Raw genomic sequence first — 25,232 nt, 5'->3', positions numbered from 1 at the left:
TACGTTGACAACCCAAAGGATCATTGGCATTCAGTCCATAATAGCCAGGCTTGCACTGATCACATTGGGCTCCCTCAACGTTGTCTTTACAAAGGCATCGACCAGCCTCGATTCCCAGGGCTGGATCTGGATAACTTTCACACATGCCACCAGACAATGACCCTTCAGGATCACACTCACAAGCTGAAAACACAGATATTTGCACAATGATTTTAAGGCTCCTTGCACAAAGACATGAAGTAGCTGTGTTTTATCCTTTTCCTTGTGCACCTTCCTTTACAGTTAGCCAAGTGGTCAAGGGTGACCCCTAGTGTAACACAATGGAGCTTTTACAGTAGACTTTAGGACTGGGGTCACACTTGTTTGGTGTCTTACAGAGAAACCTCACATGTTGCTGGTCCTTCATTATTTGATTATTTGTAATGCATTTGTATTTTAAGTATTTATTAATCTATTTTTTTCTGCTGAATGTGTTCAGAATGTGAATATTTCATGATCAATGATATCTAAATGCATTTCTGTCAGCCTCTCTAACATTGTGCCTTTCTTGCTTTGGTACCATTTGTTACAAATCTAATGGCAACAGAAGAAGTAGTTTATAACCTTTTAAGAACTTCAGAAGAATATAAGTTCCTTGAGGGCAGGGACCGTATTTTTGTTTTTGTATTTGTAGCTCAACTACATAGGACAGTGCCTTATAGGTAGGTACCTATAGTAAGTACCTGGTGGGTATCAGGCCTCTTTATAAATGGTTAATTGGATTAAATGGAATTTTAAGAAAACCTTTTCTCCCTATCAAAAACAATTGTCATTTGCTAAGGTCATTACACATATCACTCCACTAGCTAATTTCAAAAGAAACTTATATAACTCAAGTGAACTGTTTTTGGGAAGGAAAGGAGAATTCACTCTTTAGAAGGATGGAATCATTGACCTGTTCGGAGAATTTGCTGGTAAGGTGCCAGGTGAGATGATAGGATTTTGGAAATTGGGCTAAAGTTCCTCAACTCGTTGGCCATTAGGTAGTGAGCATTATTCTCAGGGGAAAGTAACCTCAAATTTCCCTAAAAGAAACTTGTGTAACCCCAGAGAACTGTCTTTTTAAGAAAATGAATTTAAATGGATAGAAGCTTGGTTTCTATCTCCTTAATTTAAAAAAAAAGGAAATCCAAGTTTTTGTTTATACATCAGTAACTCACTTTAGTGCATTTGGTGGTAACCTTCATTTGGGCTAGTTAATTAGTGTCACTGAAACAAACCATTCACTTGAATGACTACATTTTTACTTCATTCTTTATTACGGTGTTATGTACTCTAGATATAATCAAATATGGAGAAACAGCACCAGGTCCTATTTAGAGTTGCAAAACCACAACTTCCTCCTAATTCAATCCAGTTGTCTCCAGAATAGGAGGATCAAAATGAATTCATTTTAGGAATGACCAAAAGGAAGCAGACTCAGCTCCTCTTGGGAGAAACACAAAAAGAGCAGAGTTGAATTCCAGGGGGTCATTTCATTCCCATGTAGAAGAAAATAGTTTGGAAGTACCCTTTTTTTTTTTTGGATTAACTTCACCTAGAAATAACCCTCCTACATGGATACAAGGATGCAAGGCCAACGATGTCTATCAATACCACATGACATTGTTCAAAAGAACATTTATTACAGATGAGGCTACTGATGGAGTCCTTGGTTCTTGTGTTAACAAAAGTGGTCCTCCCAGAAAACTGGAAATCAATTAACCTTTTGTCTGAAACCCAATTAAACTAATATCTAGGCTCTAACAACAACAGCAGTAGCAACAACAAAAACCTCACTTCCTTCAAATTATTACTTAATGTCAACATATTTTCTCTCAAAAACATACCTTAGGTTAATAGTAATAGAGGCTAGGAGATTTAGAATTGGGACTGAATCCTCGCTACCTTGTTATTCATCTTTACTGAAGAAACTCAAACTCTCTTGATCAATCTTTGTATGACCTTGAAACTGATTAATTAACAATCAATTAATAAATCAACAAGCACTCAATAAGCGCCTGCTCTGTGCCAGAGGCAGAAGAGTGGCTACAGAGCCAACCTTGAAGCCAGGAGAACCTTGGTTCAAGACTCACTCACTTCTAACATATTGTGGTTGTGTGACTCTGGGCAAGTCACTTAATGTCTCCTCACTTTTGGAAATTCTCTAAAACTATAAGTAGCTGAGAAGGTTGACCTACATTAATAGAAGGGATTTCCTTACTTGGCAGTTCCTTATACCAATGAGATTATAGGCCCAGTCTCTGGACATGTTTTATATTAAGGTTTTCCCCCAGCGCTAGAACAGTGACTGGCACATAGTAGGTATTTGAGAAATACTTGTTGACAGTTTAACTGATAGATAACGATAATATTAACTCACATACAATTTCCCTTATAACTCCATGAAGTAAATGTATAAAAATTATTGTCTCCATTCTTCCAAAAGAAAAAAAAAACTGATTTATAGTTGGTATGGTGGGAGCAAAATCCTAACCACCTGCTTCTATGCAAACTAGTTAAGTTTTTTCCACAAAAAGTATTGAAACCATCCTTGAGACTTAATTGGCTCAAGGAACTAAAAGCTCATGCTATTGGTATCATTTCCTGCTCACTTAAGTACGGAATAGCCATAAGGAGCTCTGGGCATGCTTTAAAGCTCGGCTGCTTGACCATGATGGACAACTCAAAGGCAGAAGAGCTTTACTCAGCTGAGTCAATTCATACCTCAATGTATACCCTTGTTGAATTTTCTTCCCCTGCTATGGCTAAGTAAATGTCCTTTTGCTGAGTGCTGTACCAATATGGAACCTAAACTGACGAGTTGAATTACACCCAGCCAAGAACAGTCGAAATTTGAGACTCCCACCGGGTAATTTTTCAATCATTTTAACAAATATCTGGGAAGTAACCTATGAGGCCATTGAAATTTAAGTCAAAGTGTTCACATATATGAAACTGAATGAGTGTATACAGCTGGGAGCTGGGGTGGGGAGGAGTCAGCCAAGATTGCATGCAATCACTGTGGTCAAAGGGGTTCTCAGAATTCCTACTTTAGCTACATGATAAAAACTGGCTAATAATAAACACACAATAAAAAGTTATGGTTTGGCAGTACCTTAACATGAAAAATGGATTATCCAAAGTCAATGTTTCACTCAAACTCTCAGGTACCTTCCTGAGTTCATCTGAAGGATCTACAGACTGTCTCCATGGTTCATGCTGACTTGCTCTGAAACTAACTGCTGTCCTTAAGCTTGAAGTCAATATAGATTAGGACTTACCGAGAGAAAAAGCCTTGTTGGGACACTCCAGAATGAAACCATATTGTTTGGCTCAAGGTCCTTCCCACTTCATTTATTGTCTGAAGAAGGAAAGTCTACAAAGAAAATGTTCTCATCCCCTGCAGAGCTGCCATAGCTAGTAACTTTGGCACTCAGGATAGCTGCATGAAATACACTTTGGACAAACAGTATGAACTGTTCTCTCAAATCAGTTTTGTAATTCATGATGTGAAAATAAAATAAGAAACAATTAGTAAGAAGTCAGTTGAGTGAGAGGGAGGGGGAGATTAGTGACCAAAGTGGTTTCTATGCAGCTGGAGCATATGCTTTTAACATTTTGTACCCTTTAAATGTTGAAGCCTTGGCTTAAAGCCCCATTTTCTTCACACTAGTTACAGTTCTGATACAGTAGAGTTTGGAAATGCTTGCCTAACAACTGTTAGTTCTTAGAAGAAGAAGATCAACAACTGTCCACTCACGAATGCAAGCATGAGGGTCTGAAATTGCCTTGAGGAGGTCCCTGTAAAACAGGGGTTTGCACTGATCACAGTGTTGTCCCACAGTATTGTGCTGACAGTCTTCACACACTCCACCACTGACACCATTATTTGAGAGGTACAGTGACATATCAAAGTGACAGCGTTCAGAGTGGCCGTTACAATTACATGCTGTGGGAGGAAAAGAAGAAATAATTAAATTTATCCAAAGTCCCAGTGAATTAACTAACAAGCCTGACTTAGAAGAAAAGCCTTTGGACTGCAATTTCCTCCTCCATCGCTAGAAGGAGTTTAGTTACTCCCCTTTCTTTTCTGGGACCAATTAAAGATTCGGGGAATTGAACTAGATCATATTTATGGTCTCTCCTAGCCTTCATAATCTCTGAGACTATGATTCTAAGTCTAGGTACTGCCCAATAGATATCAAATAGGCAAAATATTAAATTAATACTCCCCAATCATATTTTGAATACTTTGGAAGAGTTATACATTTCATACAGTCCATCCTTCTGTCCAATCAAAACAAGATTAAACATATTTTAGCTTTTGCAATGTAAATACTTGCCTGATCATTTTTTATGTTTAAATTTCTTGGGATATCAAGTTTTCTTTTTTTTTTCTTTTTGGCTAGGCAATGGGGTTAAGTGACTTGCCCAGGGTCACACAGCTGATATCAAGTTTTCTTACACGTACGCTTTTCCAATACCACACTTTGAAGAATTTGTTATACCACACTTTTTTGTCTTTATTTTTGTCCAGACCTATGATTTCATTGGCATAAGGTATTTCTTATAAGGAGATCCCTTCTGTTAATTTAGGTCAGCACCTAGCAAGTTCTTTAACTTTTCTAGTGTCCTCTAAGACTATAAGGTGGCAGAAAATGTGCCAGTTGGTAGAGGGAGCTTCCTCATGTGGGAGTTCCCAATACCAGTAAAATCATAAGTCCAGTCCCTAATCCCCTAACTACTCTGGTTACCTTGAATCCTTTCAAAATTTATTTCTTTAACAGCTAAGGAAAGGAAGCTGAATGGAAGCCTTTGCCTTTCTTTTGCATGCTCATCATAATTCTGGGGTAGCATTATTTACAATAAAATGCCAAAGCCTGTCTTGCTCATGTGCTGAGCTCTTATAACCTGCTGTTAGTGAGGTAAGCTCAGTTTCATGCAGCTGGATGGGATAAATATATGGCATCTGAAGAAGGAGCTGGGATTAGAGTGTGTATTCTTAGAACTGTGACATCCCACCATCATTTATTCCAGTTGTACAATGCCTGTGTTCCTTCTCCTAAAAGGGCAAGATGGCATAACTTTTTTTAACAGACAATTGGGGTTAAGTGACTTGCTCAGGGTTACACAGCTAGTAAACATCTGAGGCCGGATTTGAACTCAGGTCCTCTTGACTCCAGTGCTGGTGCTCTATCTACTGTACCACCTAGATACCCTGGTGTGACTTTTTTTTTAAATTGACTTGCGAGGTGGCATAGTGCATAGAGTACTGGCCTTGGAGTCAGGAGGACCTGAGTTCAAATCCAGCCTCAGACACCTAAGACTTACTAGCTGTGTGACTTTGGCCAAGTCACTTAACCCCAATTGCCTCACACAAAAAAAATTGAATTGAATTAAAAGTTCATCTTCTTTCAATGATTTGAGGAATTTAAAACAGCACTCCAAACAATTGGAGATTGCAAAACCATGTCTGGGAGTCATGGAATTGTACCACCATTGCCCTGTGTAGCACCACACAACTGAACTTATATCTGACCCTTAACATAGGCTGAGTATATATTTTCACCTACATCTGCAAGCATTATCCTGGAGACCTTCGGCTGGCCTCCAGGGAACATCATGGAAGAATTCCTTGCATCTCTCACAGTTTGGGCCATCTGTATTGTGCTGGCAGATACACTGACCATGAACCTGGTTTAGATAAAGAAACAAGTATTTTATAAAAATGGATTGTCCTTGGTGGCTTTTTTTAATGGAAAAACATATTATCCTTTGATGGAACTTTCAAAGCTGTGGCCCATTTGATGTGTACAGGGGAGACACGCTGGATCCAGCTTAGTGAATGGCCATTTTTAGCACAGAATAGAGAATTGGATTGCGAATTAGAAGACTGAAGTTCTAGACTGGGGAGCCACTTAACTTTTGGGTGCTTTGGTTTTCCTATCTCTCAGATGGAAGAGAATAACAACAACAATAATAAATTTATATAGCTTAAATTTATATAGCACTTTAAGGCTTGCAAAATGCTTTTTATACATTTTTCCACCTATCCCTTCTTATCTCATAGGAATGGTCAAGACCTACCTAAACCTTAAATAGTTCATTTTCGTATTACTTTAGGAAGTATAGTAGGGGAAGAATATTTATCTGCCAATGTGACTGAGCCATCAGAATCAATGACAAAATCAATTTACAACGTGATGAACTGATTCTATTTTACCCTTCACCAAGGTCAAGGGTGTGTCTGAGGTGTAATGATTCTCAAAGAGAAATTATTTGTGATGAGACAGTATCTAGAAAGAAAGGAGCCAAATGCTGTACAACTAACTGAAGGAATAGGGAGGTAACTCCACATTAGCTTTATAAAGTTATCTTTTACTTAGGCCCTTCTAAGAATGTCATAGTTGACTTTCTTCTAAAACATCTTTACCTCCTTTCCACTCTTTACTTTCCTGCTTCCCACTTAAAAAATTATAAAGATTCCTGTTCCCAGGCTGGGTTTGGTTTATGTATTCTGCCATTATCAGGGTCTGAAATAGGATGAAGTTTAAAAAGATTTTGAATATAGTACTTTGGTTTATGGGTGTTTGGGAAAATACTTAGCAAGATGGATAAAAAGGTGGAAATAGGAGAGCAGAGCCTTTTAGGCCCCTCAGTGGAACATGTTCAAAGTGTAAATAAAGTCTTGCTAACTCTACTGTCATCTTCCTGAGTTCAAATCTGGCCTCAGACATTTACTAGCTGTGTGACCCCTGGCAAGTCACTTAACCCTGTTGGCCTCAGTTTCCTCATCTGTAAAATGAGCTTGAGAAGAAAATGACAAACCACTCCAGTATCTCTGCCAAGAAAACCCCCAAAGAAGAGTGAGACAACACTGAAAAATGACTAAACAACAACTCTCCTGATGGGGACTAATAAATGGAGCTAACAGTGAATAAGCCCATCTAGTCTGATATGATTATGAATAGTAAATCATTCAAATTTAATTAAATATGGGAAAGTATGGGCTAGATGACACTATGATCACATGAATTAAAAATTGGTTGAACAAGTGGATTCGAAGAGTAGTCATTAATGTTGTTGTTCAGTTGTTTCCATTGTGTCCAACTCTGTGACCCCATTTGGGGTTTTCTTGGAAAGATACTGGAGTGGTTTGTCATTTCCTTCTCCAGCTCATTTTACAGAAGAGGAAACTGAGGCAAACAGGGTTAAGTCAAGGGTCACACAGCTGGTAAATGTCTGAGGTCAGATTTAAACTCAGGAAGATGAGTCTTCCTGACTCCAGGTCAGATGCTCTATGCATTGTACCACCTAGTTGCCATTAATGGTTCCATGTAAAATTGGGAACTCTCCAGTGGAGTGTCTCAGGAATTTACATTTATTCCTATACTGTTTAACTTTTTTTTTTAAACAGCAATTTGAATGGAGGCATGGTTATTATGCTTATCAGACTTGCAAATACACAAAATGGGAGTAGCAAAAAACACTGGATGACATTCAGGATCTGAAAAGATCTTGACAAACTAGAAGACTGGGCTAAAGCAGTGCCTGGTATATTAATAAATTCTTGTGGACTTACTAAATCTAAGAAGTTCAGATTTAATAGGGATAAAGGCAAAGTACTACACTAGAGTTCAAAAGGTTGATTCCATGAGTATAAGATGGAGAAAGCATGGTCAGATGACAGTTTGAGAAAGATCTTGGGGTTTCAGTGGGCTTCAACCACCCTGTGAATCAAGAGTGTGAGCTGGCAGTCAAATAAGATAATGCAATATGAGAGGCACAGATTCCAAGAATAAGGAGGGAATAGTTGTGCTGAACTCTGCCCTGATCAGACCACATTTGGACTAGCATGACCAGTTTGGGGTACCACAGTAGGATAGACTTTAGTGAGTGGAGAATGTCCAAAAGAGAATAAAAAAGCTAATGAAAGGCCTTGACTCCATGCCATATGAGTCTTACTGGAAGGAAACGGGAACATCTAATGTAGAGAAGATGTGGGAGGTGGGGTTGGTAGATGTAGTCAAGTATTTGAAGTATTCTTTTTTTTTTAATTTTAAAAAAATTATTTATTTTTAGTTTTCAACATTTGGTTCCACAAGATTTTGAATTCCAATTTTTCTCCTCATCTTGTCCCTCCCCCCATCCAAGATGGCATGCATTCTGAATACCTCTTCCCCTAATCTGCCCTCCCTTCTATCTCTCCCCTCCCTTCTCTTATCACCTTTCCCTTCTATTTTCCTGTAGGGCAGGATAGATTTCTATACCCCATTTCCTGCATTTCTTATTTCCCAGTTGCATGTGAAAACAATATTTTTAAACATGTATTTTTAAAACTTTGGGTTCCAAATTTTCTCCCTTCCTCCCTACCCACCCACCCCCATTGAAAAGGCAAGCAACTTGATATAGGTTATACACGTGTAGTCATGCAAAACACTTCCATAGTACTCATGTTGTGAAACACTAACTATATTTTCCTTCATCCTATCCCACCCCCCATTTATTCTATTCTCTCTTTTGACCCTGACCCTCCTTAGAAGTGTTTGCTTCTGATTACCCCCACCCCCAACCTGCCCTCCCCTCTATCATCACCCTACTCTCTTGTCCCTTTACCCCCCTATTTTCCTGTAGGGTAAGATAGATTTCCATACCCAATTGAGTGTGTATATTATTCCCTCCTTAAGCCAAATCCTATGAGAATAAGATTCACCCATTCCCTCTAACCTTCTCCCATTTCCCTTCCACTGTAAAAACTTTTTCTTGTCTGTTTCATGTGAGATAATTTGCCCCATTCTACTTCTCCCTTTCTCCTTCTCCCAGTATAATCCCCTCTCACCCCTTAATTTTATTCTCCAGATATTACCCCTTCATCTTCAACTCACCCTGTGCCCTCTGTCTATCTATCTACATATACATACATATAATTTTTTCCTTCCAACTACCCTAAAACTGACGAAGGTCTCATGAGTTACAAATATCATCTTTCCATGCAAGAATATAAACAGTTCAACCTTAATAAGTCTTTTATGATTTCTCTTTCCTGTTTACCCCTTCATGTTTCACTTGAGTCTTGTATTTGAAAGTCCAATTTTCTATTCAGCTCTGGTCTTTTCATCAAGAATGCTTGAAAGTTCCCTATTTCACTGAATGTCCATTTTTTCCCCTGAAGGATTATATTCACTTTTGCTGGGTATGTGATTCTTGGTTATAATCCTTTCTCCTTTGCCTTGGAATATTATATTCCATGCCCTCCAGTCCCTTAAAGCAGAAGCTGCTAAATCATGTGTTATCCTGATTGTGTTTCCACAATACTTGAATTGTTTCTTTCTGGCTGCTTACAATATTTTCTCCTTGACCTGGGAACTCTGGAATTTGGCTACAATATTCCTAGGAGTTTTCCTTTGGGGATCTCTTTCAGGAAATGATTGGTGGATTCTTTCAATTTCTATTTTGCCCTCTGGTTCTAAAACATCAGGGCAGTTTTCCTTGATAATTTCTTGAAAGATGATGTCTAGGCTCTTTTTTTGATCATGGCTTTCAGATAGTCCAATAATTTTTAAATTCTCTCTCCTGGATCTATTTTCCAGGTCAGTTGTTTTTCCAATGAGATATTTCACATTGTTTTCTAATTTTTCATTCTTCTGGATTTGTTTTACAGTGTCTTGATTTCTCATAAAGTCACTAGCTTCCAATTGCTCTATTCTAATTTTTAAGGAAGTATTTTCTTCAGTAATCTTTTGGACTTCCTTGTCCATTTGGCCAATTTTGCTTTTTAGGGCATCCTTCTCCTCATTGGCTTTTTGGATCTCTTTTGCCATTTGGGTTAGGCTATTTTTTAAGGTGTTATTTTCTTCAGTATTTTTTTGGGGGGGGAGTCTCCTTTAGTAAGCTGTTGACTTGTTATTCATGATTTTCTTGTATCACTCTCATTTCTCTTCCCAGTTTTTCCTCTTCTTCTCTTACTTGTTTCTCAAACTCCTTTTTGAGCTCTTCCATGACCTGGAATGATTCATACTTTTCTTGGAGGTTTGGGATGTAGGAGTTTTGACTTTGTTGTCCTCTTCTGGTTATATGTTTTGATCTTCTTTGTTACCAAAGAAAGATTTTATGGTCTGACTTTTTTTTTGACCTTTGTTTATTCCTGATCCCAGTCAATTACTTGAGTTTTAAACTCTTTGTTAAGGTAGGGGTCTGCTCCAGTGTGGAGAATGTACTGTCCCAAGCTTTGGGGGTTTTGTGCAGCTGTTTTCAGAGATATTTCTAGGGAACTGTAAATTTTCAGTTCTTCCAAGATGGCATGATCAATGGTGAGATGTTTACTCTTTTCCTGCTCTGTTTTCTGGTCTAAAAGTGACCACAAACACTTTTTTCTGTCTTGGAACTGTGAAGAGGATTTCCTCTCCACCACCACTATATCACTCCTCCTTGCCCCAGGACCACTACCCAGAACTGTGACCCAGATCCAAGCTTGGGCAAAGCAAGAGAATCCTGCACTAGCAGAGAGATCCCTGCAATCCCCCTCTGATCAGTCATTTGATTCCCCGTCAGTCTGTGGGCCAGAAGCTCAGGAAGCAGCCACTGCCTTCGGGCCAAGCTCAGGGACTGGGGCTGGGGCTGCAGCACTTCTCTCTCTCACCCCAATCACAAACTTTTCCCACTGACCTTCTAAGTTGTCTTTGGCATGCTTGGGTTGAGAAGTCTGGAAACCACCACAGTTGCCCACGATTCAGTCCTCTGAGGCCTGCTCCAGGTTTGCTGAGGCCTGCCTTGCCTGCGAGCCCATGCCAAATTGCACACATCTCCCCACTCAGCGTGATATACCTTTCTGATCAACCAACCAGGCTGTCTTGGGCTGTAAATCTGTTTCACTCTGTCTTTTTGTGGGTTCTGCTACTTTTGAATTTGTTTAGAGTCATTTTTACAGGTATTTGGAGGGGTTTGGGGGAGAGCTCAAGCAAGTCACTGCTTTTATTCTTCCATCTTGGCTCCGCTCCCAAAGTATTCTTTAAGTGTTCTATTTTAGGAGTAAGAAGTAATTTGCAAAGAGGCAAATTCAAGTTTTGTATCAGTAAAAATTAACTAATAGGGTTATTAAATAGTAAAATGGGCTACCTTGGGAGGGAGTGGGTTCCTCTTCTCTGAAAGTATTAAAGTAGAGGCTGGATAATCCCTTATTATGTATCTTGTATTGGGGGTTCTTTTTGCGGTAGGTATGAGTTGGACTGAACAGACACTGGGATGAAAACCCTTTGTAAAATTCTGTGATTCTGCTTATAGCTCTGAATTTCTTAGTTCTCAGCTTAAATAGAGCAGTTTTGGAAATGAGACACTAAAGTTAAGATTAGAGACCTGAAGACAGTTCACTAGTGTGGTGATGTCTTCAGAACTCGGTTTCCTGGATCTATTTTTTGGAGAATTCCGAGACAGAGAAGTCAGAAGGAGAGAGTTCATTCTTCCTCTTGTGCCTCCTGGACAGGCAGGGTCAAGTGGCAATTTGGTCTTTGGATACCTGCTTTCCTATCCTCTGCTTCAGAAATGCTGGTGGGCTGCTGTTTCTGGATGGAGTCAGCTGAGCTGTAAGGTACAGGTGACTGAGAGATGCGAGTAATGTTTGGTGAGACAATGCAAGTACCACACCAGGACATTTTCCTCTCCTCATGTCTCTCTTCTGGGAAACACATCCTGATTAACTACCAAATTCACCCAAATTCTGTCTCTCCTCTCTTCCTATGAGGAGTAAATGTGAGTAAATGTGATTTTTCCTTTGCTTATCAGCAGCATAAGGCATCAGCTTCTTCCTATCCAAAGACCTGTTCACTCAAACAACAAGCCAACAAAGGTTTATTAAGCACTTGTTAGGGGCCAGGTACTGCGACAAGCACTGGTGATACATACAAAAGCAAACACATTTTCTGCCCTCCTGAAGCTCCATATTCTAATGATGGAGATACCATGTAAATAACTAGGCACAAACAAGATATGTATGTGTATATGTATGTATGTACCTATGTATGTTATGTATGTATGTATACATGCACACACACGTGTCCTTGTGTGTGTAAATAAGCACACCTACATGTACACACACGTATACACACGCATATATACACACACATATAGGCATATATAGAAAGAGATAGGCAGAGAGATAGAGCGAGAGAAAGACAGAGGCACACACAGAGAGATTAACACAGAGAGAGACAGAAAAGGGGGGGATGAAGAGAAGAGGGAGAGAGACTGAAGAGAGAGAGGAGAGAGGAGAGTTGGAGAGATGGAGAGATGGAGGGCAGAGGGGAAGGTACTAGCAGGGCACACTACTAAGACCAGCAACCTCCATTTCAGTCCTACTTCAATGACATTTATTACTCTGGCAGGTCCTACCAAACCATTTCAAGCCATAAAGGCTTTGAGTACAGCCCCAGTGATGGGGGTATTTCTTGTGTTTCTTTCATTGGAGGACCAGATGAGTTTAGTTTGAAGTGGCTCATTGACAGGTAGGCTTCAGGGCACTGCATTTTTCAGAGATAGCAGCTCTCAAATATCATTAACTATCAGAGATGGGCTGTGATCTGTGTTCCTGGAGATGCTTCCTACACCATTGAAACTGGAAGTTTTTGGGTACTGATGTATGGGCAATACAGCCCGAAGACAAGCTTAAAAACGCAACGTTGTACTTTGACCATACTGGCAGTTTTTCAGGACAAATGACAAGAACCAGAAAGAGCCACAATATAGAAAAAACATAACCCTTTACCCTTGGAAGTTGCTTTGCTTGGGACTTGTTGGTAGTAATTGCTATGGATGAGAAGACTGTCAGGAGGAAGCTCTCTGGGCAGTATAGGTAGGGCCTCTGCTAATGGTAGCACACTGCTGGGGTCACCAGGGATACCAGGCTCTGTTTTTTGTTTTGTTTTTTGGCTATTTAGGTTCAGGAACTAGATTTTATCAATCTATTTAGAGGTGATCAAGCTCTGGCAAACTGACTTATGCTGACCAAACTCCAAAGGGGCTGATTTATCAACTAGAGACCCACTTTTTTCTTTTTTTTGGCAAGGCAATCAGGATTAAGGAACTAGTAAGTGTCAAGTGTCTGAGGCCAGATTTGAACTCAGGTCTTCCTGACTCCAGGGCTGGTTCTCTATTCACTGTGCCAAGTAGCTGTCCCCTTGAGACACACTTCTTAATTTACTTTCCAGGCAATCAATTCTTCAACACATAGGCATTTCACTGATACTTGTTGAATTAAATGATTGACGAAATGAATGTGAAGATCCCTCTTCCCCTTGAAAGATCAGTTCTAGTCCTGATATACTTTTCTTTTATTCTCATGTTGATTCAAAACTGTTATCATTGCAAAGAACTGAGGGGTGTATGTGTATAGGTATGAGTGTTCTCATGCTTATGGAACAAAGGGGAAAGAACTTTAAAAAGTTACTTCTTGCATGTAGAAGTATTAGCAGGAATATTTGGGAGCAAGGAAATATGCCCCAATGGAGTTACCAATTAAGTCTGCAGAACTGAGCTAAATTCTATCTGCCTTCTCAAAGAACAGGAGTTTTCATGCTGGTTTCAGAACACTTTAGTGGTGACATGCATTTGTCTCAATGCTGACCTATCAGGATAATGAAAGGAAATAAATCAGGAGGGTTTGGAACTTACCATTCCAGATGGGCTGAAGACATCTCCCCGGACATCCTGCACAGGGCCACATCTGTTAGCATGGCCATTGCAAAAGCATCTTCCCCGAACAACCATATCATAAACAGCATAGTAATACTTATCAAGGGGATCAGTTGGCCTTCTTCCAAGCAATGTATCCCCCAGAGTGTGTAGTTTGGTAAAGTTTATCCTCAGGTTTGTAAGAGTCACTAGATCTAGAATGAGGAAAATGAACCAAAAGGACACATAAGCTGTATCTGTGCAAAACATCTTCCTTAGTCAATGGGGATTTCGGCTGAGTGCACCCAAATACAAGGTCAAGATTTGGAGAGTTTGAATCAATGAGACAAATATCACCACCAACAACACCCTTTTTACTAAATACAAACACTTAGCAAGGATATACAGTGATAGGCAAAAGCCTTGAGTTCCCCACCAATCATGGCACCTGGGTTGATAACAACAACAACTCAAAAGGGAATAAAAAAATCTACTGAGTCTAAAGAACTTAAGGAAAATTAAATAAGGTTTGCCTGCCAATTTATATCATGTATATTATTAATAATAAATGTTTAACTATTCATTTTAAAATACAACATTTGGTAATAACAATTACTATAAAATTAAGGCATTTATTCCCCTTCCTTCCCTGATAATGGTTTACATAGGATTCATCCAAAATTGGGCCTTGGTGCATTTAATCTATCCTGGTTTTGGATCTCAATGACTAATACAATACAGCCTAAGCAGCTCCACTGGGCCCTGGTCAGAATGAATAATGCAAAAGACAAACTTCTTTTTAAATATTCAGGAAAGATCCAATTAAACATACCATCAAAATGGAATTTGGAATATGAAATATGGAAGAATAGATGCATCAATAGAACAAGACCATAACACTACCAAAAAGATAAGGATTAAAAATCCAAAGTTGCTCATACCCTGTATGTAGGGGCTGTAGGGATTTTCTATTTCAAAGCTGGGATCCAAAGCTTTTAAAACAACCTATAAAATAAATATGTTCAAATTTTCAACATTTTAGTTCACATTCACAATTGTAAGATTCAACCCTAATGAAGATATGTCTGAACACACAAAATGCTTGCTCACTACAACTCAGTTACTCAGAATGCCATCTGAGAAAATGAGATTAAAACAGAGAGGGAGAAATGAATATGGTCAATGTTTTGTAAACATCAGAAGAGGCAGTGTGGTATAAAAAGAACGAAGGAAGGAAACAAGCGTTTATTAAGTGCCTACTATGTGCCAGGTACTGTGCTAAGTACTTTACAAATATTATTTCATTTTAATCTCACAACAAATTTGGGATGTAAGTGCTATTATTATCCTCATTCTACAGTTGAGAAAACTGAGGCAGACAGAAGTTAAGTGACTTACCCAGGGTCACATAGCTAGTAAGTATCTAAAGGCCAAATTTGGACTCAGGTCTCCCTGATTCTAGGCCCAGTACTCTTCACCACCTAATTATCCCTAAGTCCACTCCTTCACAGCAAACATTTGCTCAGAATATAACAAAAACTTCTCTTTATCTGCATATAAAACCTCTTATAAATAAAATGTATAGATAGCAAATTTTGTCCAGATAGATCATGGCTGAGGTAAGTCAGTGAACCAGACAAACCTTTAACTGCACATGATTATATTCAGTTAGAGGTAGCAGCATTTTTCTTTGCTAGTGGCTTACCACTGCCCTTGGCCTCTCTCTTCTCCATAGAGAGCAAAAAGTTCCAGAGATTTCTTGTGTAGTTTCTGCTTCCCACGATGCTTCAAGTCCCACTTCCAGCTGGGAAAAATTACACTTCTTTTTGGCCCCCTTACCAGTAAGAGTTATAATCTGAGCAAGTAGCAATCCATGGGCCTGTCTCTCCTGGTCAGTAGTGTGTGCTATTATTACCTATGTTTTCTTGTGTTGGGATATTAACTGAAGTCCTACCTTTGCTGCTGAGAAGGCTCCATTTCTGTCTGAGGTAGAGCATTACTCTCCATAGATATACTGCTTCTATGGACAGTATATAGCATGGGCAGCCTAAAGGCTTTACTGAAAACTGATAGGGGGAAGGTGAACATACTGCAAAGATTTCATAAGTTTCCAGTGAATTTTCATCCAGAAGCACTGGAGAACTCCAGAGCATAGAGAAGGATAAAGACAGTTCTGCTTTACTTGCCTATTGCCTTACCAATGTTAAATTAATTTTTAAAAATATGTTTTACCGATATCTTTAATTTTTATATTGCTTAGATTTTGCTCAGTATTTCTCCCCCTCCTCCTTTGCCTCCGAGATTATTTCTTACAATACATTTATTGTTTGTGTTTTAGATGATTTCAGGATTAATATCAAATTAGAAACTTTTCATCTTTTCTCAAGTTTCAATAGCATCAAGCCAAATATTTCTCCCCAGATCTACCTCAAGCATATAGATAGAAAAGAGAATTCAATTTAAATAAAAGAAATCCAAAGGGCAGCTAGGTAGTGAAGTGGCTACAGGGGTGGGGAACCTGTGGCCTCAAGGCCACATACGGCCCTCTTGGCCCTTTGACTGAATCCCAACTTCTCAGGACAAATTACATCAAATTTCATCACAAATTTGTTCTTTGAAGTTTGGAATCACTTGTATGGCCACGCTTCAGGACTCAGAGGGTCACACATGGCCTCAAGGCCATAGGTTCCCCACCCCTGGTAGAGTGCCAGGTGTGGAGTCAAGAAGACCTGAGTTCAAATTTGGCCTCAGATACTTACTAGCTATGTGACCTTCGGCAAGTCATTTATCCCCATTTGCCTCAGTTTTCTCATCTGTACAGTGAGTCAGAGAAAGAAATGGCAAACCATTCTAGTACCTTTACCAAGAAAACTCTAAATGGGGTCACAAAGAGTTGGACATGACTGAAAAATGATAACAACAAAATAAATCCAAATGAATTGTACCTCTCCTTCAGTAGAGGGTTCAATATCTGAATACTTGGAATCACAAACAAGGTCATCCACTCCTTGTGCCTGGCCAGATGAGATGTTGGGAAAAGATGCAGCACAGTCTTTTGCAAAATACCTGAAAACTTTCCATGTTTGGCCATAGTCCACAGAACGCTCAACTAGCATGGCTGCAGGTCGGAAAGTCTGTGGAAGAGGATTTCAACAAACTTTCTCAGAAAGGTGGAATTTAGTGTTAACCTTAGATTGAATTCTGATATTTTCCAATTGTAAATTATATGTGATGAGGGCTATAGGTGGGTTGATGATTAAACTCAAGCTTCGAGTATTTGGTAAGAAAGATGCTTTATAAATCCAAAGGAACATTGTGATAAGGACCCTAGGACTCGGCTTTATCATCACAATAGTTTGACAGGGAGTCTGACTAAATTTATCGAATCTCCTTTAATCTTCTGTCTCCTCATCCTTACAAGCACTGATTCTTTACATTCACATCCTATATCCTTTGCTTAATTATCTGTCAGGTCCTCTTTCTTCTCATATAGTAGCAGTAGGGTGCCAGACTAATACTTGAAAGATTTGGCCTCTAGTCCCATCTCTGCCAATAAATGGATCTATAAGCTTAACATAGTCTCCTTATCTCTCTGGGCCATATTTCCCTTATCCATAAAATGAGGGGATTGGAGTAGATTCTTAAACCCCTTTCAGCTTAAATATTCTATAGTTCCAATCCCCAAGGTCCTAGGCTGCACACACACATTTCAGAAATTAAAAACCAAATAAACTTTCCACATACATAAAAGAAGAGCAAAAGAGGAATGTGTATGAAACTGCAGCCTTCAATTATGTATAGCTTGCTTTTCTTTTTTAGTACATAAGTTCAACCTACAGCTATCAAAGCTGTCCTCCTTGTCTCTGCTTCTTTCTTGCCTTCTTTCTATTCCCTTCCCTGCTTTTTTTAAAAAGATGCCTCAGTGACTTTCTTCCTTCTACTTCTTCCCTTTCTTTGTTCCTCCTTCTCCTGACCTTGACTTCTCATTTCCCCCATTGGGGAAAATAAAAGCTCTTATAATAATACATATACATATCTATCCCTTTTGGACAGCACATTTTAAAGATTCCTCCCCCCAGTCATATATGCCTCTGCCTTAACATAACGTTTTCTTCCTTTAATTGAGAATATAAAGAATAAGATGGTTTAGGTCTGGATTTATATGCAGCACTATAAACTAAAAGGAAACAGTATAGATGAAATAAGTATGCATTGGTTATTGTCCAAGGTAAGGGAAGGATCAGATCTTAGACATCTATACCTTAAAAGTCAATATAAGATGGCTGAACTGAAACAGGGTCTCTAGGTCCAGTCTGATGCTGACATTATTAAGACCTAAGGGAAATTAAGAAAGAGAAAATCAGTGACAGTCACACATAATTACTTACTAGGTAATTTCTGTGTCTGGAATTTATAATAATATCTTTTTTAAAAAATTTTTAAAAAAAATTATTTATTTTTAGTTTTCAACATTCACTTCCACAAGATTTTAAGTTCCGAATTTTCTCCCCATCTCATCCCTCCCCCACTCCATGATGGCATGCATTTTGAGTACCCCTTCCCCTAATCTGCCCTCCTTTCTATCTCTCCCTCCCTTCTCTTATCCCCTTCCCCTTCTATTTTCCTGTAGGGTAGGAGAGATTTCTATACCCCATTGCCAGTACATCTTATTTCCCAGTTACATTTTTTTTAACATGTGTTTTTAAAACTTTGGGTTCCAAATTTTCTCCCTTCCTCCTTCCCCACCCACCCTCATTGAAAAGGCAAGCAACTTGATACAGGTTATACATGTGTAGTCATGCAAATCACTTACATAGTAGTCCTGTTGTGAAAAACTAAGTATACTTCCCTTCATCCTCTCCCACCCCCCATTTATTCTATTCTCTTTTGACCCTTTCCCATGTTTGCTTCTGATTACCCCCTCCCCCAATCTGCCCTCCCCTCTATCATCCCCCTGCTCTCTTGTCCCCTTCCCCCTCCCTATTTTGCTGTAGGGTGAGATAGATTTCCATACCCAATTGAGTGTGTATGTTATTCCCTTCTTAAGCCAAATCCTATGAGAATAAGATTCACTCATTCCCTCTCACCTTGCCCCATTTCCCCTCCACTGTAAAAGCCTTTTCTTTTCTGTTTTATGTGAGATAATTTACCCCATTCTACTTCTCCCCTTCTTCTTCTCCCAGCATAATCCTCTCTCACCCCTTAATTTTATTCTTCAGATATTACCCCTTCATCTTCAACTCACCCTGTGCCCTCTGTCTATCTATCCATATACATACCTATAATTTTTTTCCCTCCAACTACCTTAATACTGACAAACGTCTCATCAGTTACAAATATCATCTTTCCATGCAGGAATGTAAACAGTTCAACCTTAATAAGTCTTTTATGATTTCTCTTTCCTGTTTACCTCTTCATATTTCACTTGAGTCTTATATTTGAAAGTCAAATTTTCTATTCAGCTCTGGTCTTTTCATCAAGAATGCTTGAAAGTCCTCTATTTCACTGAATATCCATTCTTTCCCCTGAAGGATTATATTCACTTTTGCTGGGTATGTGATTCTTGGTTGTAATCCTTTCTCCTTTGCCCTCTGGAATATTATATTCCATGCCCTCCAGTCCCTTAATGTAGAAGCTGCTAAATCTTGTGTTAACCTGATTGTGTTTCCACAATACTTGAATTGTTTCTTTCTGGCTGCTTGCAATATTTTCTCCTTGACCTGGGAACTCTGGAATTTGGCTACAATATTCCTAGGAGTTTTCCTTTGGGGATCTCTTTCAGGAAATGATTGGTGGATTCTTTCAATTTCTATTTTGCCCTCTGGTTCTAAAATATCAGGGCAGTTTTCCTTGATAATTTCTTGAAAGATGATGTCTAGGCTCTTTTTTTTTTTGATCATGGCTTTCAGATAGTCCAATAATTTTTAAATTCTCTCTCCTGGATCTATTTTCCAGGTCAGTTGTTTTTCCAATGAGATATTTCACATTGTTTTCTATTTTTTCATTCTTTTGGATTTGTTTTACAATGCCTTGATTTCTCATAAAGTCACTAGCTTCCAATTGCTCCATTCTAATTTTTAAGGAAGTATTTTCTTCAGTAATCTTTTGGACTTCCTTTTCCATTTGGCTAATTTTGCTTTTTAGGGCATCCTTCTCCTCATTGGCTTTTTGGACCTCTTTTGCCATATAGTAATATCTTTAAAAAATAATGTGGTTACTAGTTAAAGCAGTTTACTAATTTTATTTTATTTTAAAATAGTGTTAGAGTACATTGCTAAGGCCCCAGCTACACTCCTGGAATGAAGACCTGAATATGCTGGTCTTGCCCAGTCTCTGGCTTCAGGCCACGTGTGTGGCAGAACGCCACTGTGTGGCAGTATTGTCAACACATGGGAAGAAAGGACCATTCTTTCACAGGTGGGAAAGTTGGACGTATTTTTCCTCTTTCCTAAAGAGATAGACCTAATTAATTAGATATAAATGGCTAACACAGGGACTGTGTCTTACCTAAACATTACATCCTCCCCAGAGCTTAGCTTAAGTGCTCTGCACACAATAGGCATGTCATAAATTTTTTGAAAGCTGAATGAATAAATTTTTATTGAAGAGATGCTGACCTAGGAGGTGAACAATTCAAACAATGGCTTAAAATTATCATCCCAAAATGATGTTGCAAAAAGTTGCTGAGGAACAAATAAAAATAGCTACCAAACCGTATACTCTCTCATTTTCATGCCTATCCTGGATGGCTTTGTTATAATCAGCCCTATATTGAACCTCTGTAGAAGGGGTTCTTGACGTGCATGTGTGCATTTTAGGATATGTGTGTGAGACTCTTTTGGCAATCTCATGAAACCAACGAATTCCTTCTCAGAATTGCATTGTAATATGCATAAAATAAATAGGTTACTAAGGAAAACAATCAACCTGAAGAAAAGTTATAAAAGTATTTTTAAAAAGTTAATGGAAGCCAGATTACAAACTCTTCCTCTAGAGGAAGCATTTTCAGCATCTGAAGATAATTTAGAAACTGAAGCAGAGGGGTATGATTTAAGAAGGATCTAGGTAATACGGGAATATTCCTTAGGATTGCCAAAAAGACAGCTGGAGTTTCAGGCCAATGAAACTAGGTTACAGGATATGGAATTAGAGGAATAGAGCTTGAAGGGAACTCAGAGGTCATCTAGTCCAATTCTCTCATTCTATAAATGAAACTTTGAGTAATAAGTGTTAAAGGCAAGATTTGAACCCAGAGTCTGAGGTGCTGTTCTTTCCACCATACCATACCGCTTCTTGTGGAACAGAAAGGAGAACTGTGTGAGATAAAAACTAATTAGTAGCCTCTAGGAACGACTAGAAAAAAATAGTTGAGGTTCTGTGCCGATATTAAAGTGGGAGATCTGAATTGGACATGATGTAATGGGTCATTAATTAAGGTGAGCCTACAGTTTCAGGATTAGTTCATTTGTTATTCAACTCACTCTTTTTGAGCCAAAATCTATGGTTAGTAAGAAAAAAATGACATTGTTCCTTTACTCTCTCTCTTGCCTGACCCCACCATGTCATCAAGTCAGAAAAAAGGGGTAGTAAATAATATACACCAGGTAGACAATGATATACACTGATTCTATGAGTTTCCATAGAATTTCATAGGTATATATATTCACAATGTGGCAATGCATTTCACATGGGGCTTTTATCAACATTTTTCTATTATTTTCAAAGAAAAATGATACACATGTAAGGATCAGGTTTCACCTCCATTCTAATTACTCTAAGTACAAGATGATGAAATTTGAAATGAGTAAATGAGATGGGTTAAACCTTGTGATTTCTTATCATATATGAACCCTTTTGATTGGATCAAGAAAGAATTCATTAATAGGTGAATGAAAAAAGTTAACCATGCTCCTGGGGGTCTTAAATTAGGAGGCAATCGATTCAAATATGAGTGGGCCAGTTGGAGTGGTAGAGTACTAGAGAACCCTTATGCCTGAACCAAAAGGCATCAGAGGGAGGGTTGAGAGGAATAAAGAGAGAGTGTTTTATACTCCTCAATCTCTTCCCTCTTCTATTGACCATATAATTGAGTATACTGGACAACAGACAACACATCCAGACACGAGTAGCAAAAGATACACTGAGGACAATTATGGACCCAGATAGATAGAAAGATCCAAAAGGGGCAGCTCCAGGGAGTATAACCTTTCATAGCAGTGAGAATACCAGCTATGGACTGTAGAAATCTACCATCCTTAGAGCCCAGAAGAAAGCCATACCCAAGGGGAACTTCATGAAGATGTTATGATAGGAGAAAAAGATTTTCACTAACCAGAAGTGTGAGAGACTCCTCTGACACATATGAGCCCTACATGGTGCTCTACCACCTTTGCTAGTGCAGGGGGAGAGGGTGGCCCAAGTTTGGAGAGATTGTTTTTTGTACCAACTGTTCATGCTATGAGTGTTTAAATAACTTTTGTGAATGTTAATTTGATGGGGAACACACCATTTGGATCTCATGAACAACTGCATTAGAAACCCTGCCCATCAGGGTTATCCCTAGAACACTGAGGGGAGTAGTAGTAGGCAGCCAATCTTCGGGGAACCCCAGGCTGTGACTGCAAGTTCCAATTGGGTGGGTGAACCCAGAGAGGGTGCTACACACAAAATTTCTTTTAACATACAAATAATTGAACATATCTAGCTATGAACTGATCGATCAATAAATATTTATTAAGGACCTACAATGTGCCAGGCACTGTGCCAAGCCATGGTGATACAAAAAGATAAGAAAGGCAGTCGCTATTCTCAAAGAGATATTTTCCTAATGGAAACTAATCTTTCCTTAAATGAAAGTAAGTTTTCTATTTATATGTGGCTCTTTGATCTTTGTCTCTATTATTCTACTCAAAGTTAATATCATTAAAATTGTTTCAAAAGAAATCTGTCTTAACGAGGGTTGATTAATAATTAAAATATGAAAAAATGAAAAGTACATAATGGAATAATACCATTTTCGGATTGCCACCATTTCTTTTTTCTCTCTGGTTCAAATGTTGTAATGACATTCTCGATTGCATGGCTGTTGGCTTGTGTATATGGATTATATGGATATCTAGAATCACAAATGAAACATTTTTGTTCATCCTAGAAAACAAAATAAGTCAAAATTAAGTACAGAAATATAATTACTTATTGTAGAACTAAATTAAAAAACAAGCAGTGTCTATGTTTATTGTCTTGTGATCCATCTAAAAATACAAAGATGAGAGGAAGTAACAAAACATTTTTCCACCAGTGGTTGCTTAATTAGAATAACAAAGTGAACTCAAATCCAACTTTTGCATTTTCATAGTTTTGTGCATTTTTTGCCTGAAAAGTAAATTTACATGGAACTGTTTATCCCAGACACAATAGTTAGGAGATAAGGAAAGAAGTTTCAAATGTGTTTTTAAAAAGAGAACACATATTTTCAGTTCTAGAATCACTTCCTTTATTTTTGACTGCAGTAACTTGACTTGAAAGGTAGTCAAAACAACTCATATTTTCTACCTCAGATCTTTCAAACAGAACATTGGGAAGAAGAAACTTTTGAAACTAATGTTCTTACGTAATATATGTGGTTCTCTTTCTGGGATCCGTTCCCAGTGGCCTTTCTCTCTGCTATATCCTGTAAGGGTCTCAAGTCGATTTATTTCAAGTCAATAAACATTGATTAAGTACCTACTATGCTCTGTCATTGGAAATACAAAGACAAAAACAAAAACAAAAAAATCAGTCCTTTTTATTTTGGAACTTACATACTACAGTGAGGAAAAATATAATAGGCAAATAGATTAATAAAAGCAAGATAATTTGAGTAGGGAAAAAAGCCCTAATAACCAGAAGGACCATTGAGATAATGGATATAAAAAGCCTTTGGAAAGTATAAAATACTTTTCAAATGTAGTGCATGATAATAATAATAATCATTGTTCTAGCCGGTGCCAGAGAACCCTAGGAACCCAGCTCTAGGTTCAGTCTTGGGACATCCCACACATCACTCTTTGACTCATGTCCCCACTCAAAATTTCCCCTGGGAATATCAAAATGCTGCTCAAGTCTCAGATGAACAATGCAAGAACAAACACACATGCATTTATTGACTCCATAGGACTCCAGAGATAGCTACGGGGATTAACTAGTAAAGGAAATACAGCCAATTCTAACTTTGCATCGGAACACAAGGTGTTATAGTTATTAAGCTCCATTCTCCTCACTACAGTCAATCAATCATTCATCAGCCCCAGATGGAGGTCTTGCCCTTGTTGTTTCAAAGTCTTTTAAAGGTTCTGTTCCTGAGTATACAAAAGGAAGGGAATGGGGACAGGCTAATATGATCATAGAGTGGTTGCTTTAGAGTTAAAAGGCATTTAACAGGTCATCTAGTCTATCAATTAAGGAAACTGAGAGGGAGGGAGGGGAAGTGACCTGCTGAAAGTTACTCAGACAGTAAGTGGCAGATTCATGATTCAAATTCAGGTCCTCTGACTCCAGAAGTAGTACTCTTCCACTACCACAGAAAGCAAGGTCCTGGTTCTCTGGTGTTAGCTTTGTCTCTGTGCCTTTCCATGACTACTGATCTACACAGGAGACTGGAATTCGTTTTGAAATTGATCATTTGAATGACCCCTAAACCTTACAGATTTTTGACAGTTCTGGGATGATTAACCTCTACATGGATGATGACTAGGTGTTATATATCTTTCAGAGATTAATATAAAGAGGAAAAGAGAATGCTCACCTGAAGCTAGAATGAGCTAACCAATGACCTAACCAGTTATCTTATCCAAGATAAAATTAAACCCTTCCCACCAGGAAGTTTGGTTAAAAATAAGGATTCTTAACCTTTTTTGTTTCAGTTCTTCGGTGAAACCCATGCAACTATTTTCAGAATAATGTTTTTAAGTGAATAGAACACATATGATTACAAGTGAAAGCAATTACACTGAAATGTAATTATCAAAATATTTTTTTAAAAGTCAAGTAAATGATCTCAGGTTAAGAACCCCAGAGTTAGAAAGATATACTTGAACAGGAAGGCACTAGCTATTTAGCTAAGATCCCCTGTGTTCTTTGTCCTAAAAAGTTTGGGGCCTGGTGCAAAGCAGCTATTTCAGAAGATTAGAGGACTAGTAGCCTAGATGTTGAAGGGAGTAAGAGAGGTCACTCCTTTAGGAGGAAAACTGGTATTTTCTCCCAAAATGTGTTGGTTCTATGGATTTTCTCAGCCTCAGCTTCTCTACCTGTAAAATGGGTACAGTACCTCCCTCACAGGGTTATTATGAGGATTAAATAAGATAATAAATGTTAAGAGTTATCTTTGTAGACCTTAAAGTATTCAACAAAAGCTACTTATCATCATCATCATCATTTCATTCTTCTCATCTTTTTTTTAAATGAAGTTCAGATGGAACTAGTCCTGGCACAACTGTTTATCCTAATATTATTTCTTCATCATCATTACTGTGGCTGCCATTATTATCCTTGCATTCACATTTGGACCTTAT

The 25,232-nt window shown here is 38.4% G+C and overlaps 1 protein-coding gene across 6 annotated transcripts in view; it reads right to left on the bottom strand.

The window, feature by feature from the left end:
* LAMB4 (laminin subunit beta 4) overlaps positions 1 to 25,232 on the bottom strand; it is a 155,658-nt gene that overhangs the window by 103,769 nt on the left and 26,657 nt on the right. For all 6 annotated transcript variants that reach the window (XM_027838868.1, XM_027838867.1, XM_027838872.1 and 3 more), the window contains 8 exons: positions 22,695 to 22,830; positions 17,945 to 18,018; positions 16,629 to 16,817; positions 14,625 to 14,688; positions 13,684 to 13,898; positions 5,595 to 5,715; positions 3,782 to 3,970; positions 4 to 183 (listed from right to left, as the gene is read on the bottom strand). In XM_027838868.1, the coding sequence (XP_027694669.1) occupies positions 4 to 183; positions 3,782 to 3,970; positions 5,595 to 5,715; positions 13,684 to 13,898; positions 14,625 to 14,688; positions 16,629 to 16,817; positions 17,945 to 18,018; positions 22,695 to 22,830 (1,168 nt within the window). The remainder of the gene's footprint in view (positions 1 to 3; positions 184 to 3,781; positions 3,971 to 5,594; positions 5,716 to 13,683; positions 13,899 to 14,624; positions 14,689 to 16,628; positions 16,818 to 17,944; positions 18,019 to 22,694; positions 22,831 to 25,232) is intronic.

Source organism: Vombatus ursinus, unplaced genomic scaffold (assembly GCF_900497805.2).
Source record: "Vombatus ursinus unplaced genomic scaffold, bare-nosed wombat genome assembly UNPS02014830.1, whole genome shotgun sequence".
In the NCBI taxonomy this organism is placed as follows: domain Eukaryota; kingdom Metazoa; phylum Chordata; class Mammalia; order Diprotodontia; family Vombatidae; genus Vombatus; species Vombatus ursinus.
This window is presented reverse-complemented; position numbering and strand designations above follow the sequence as displayed.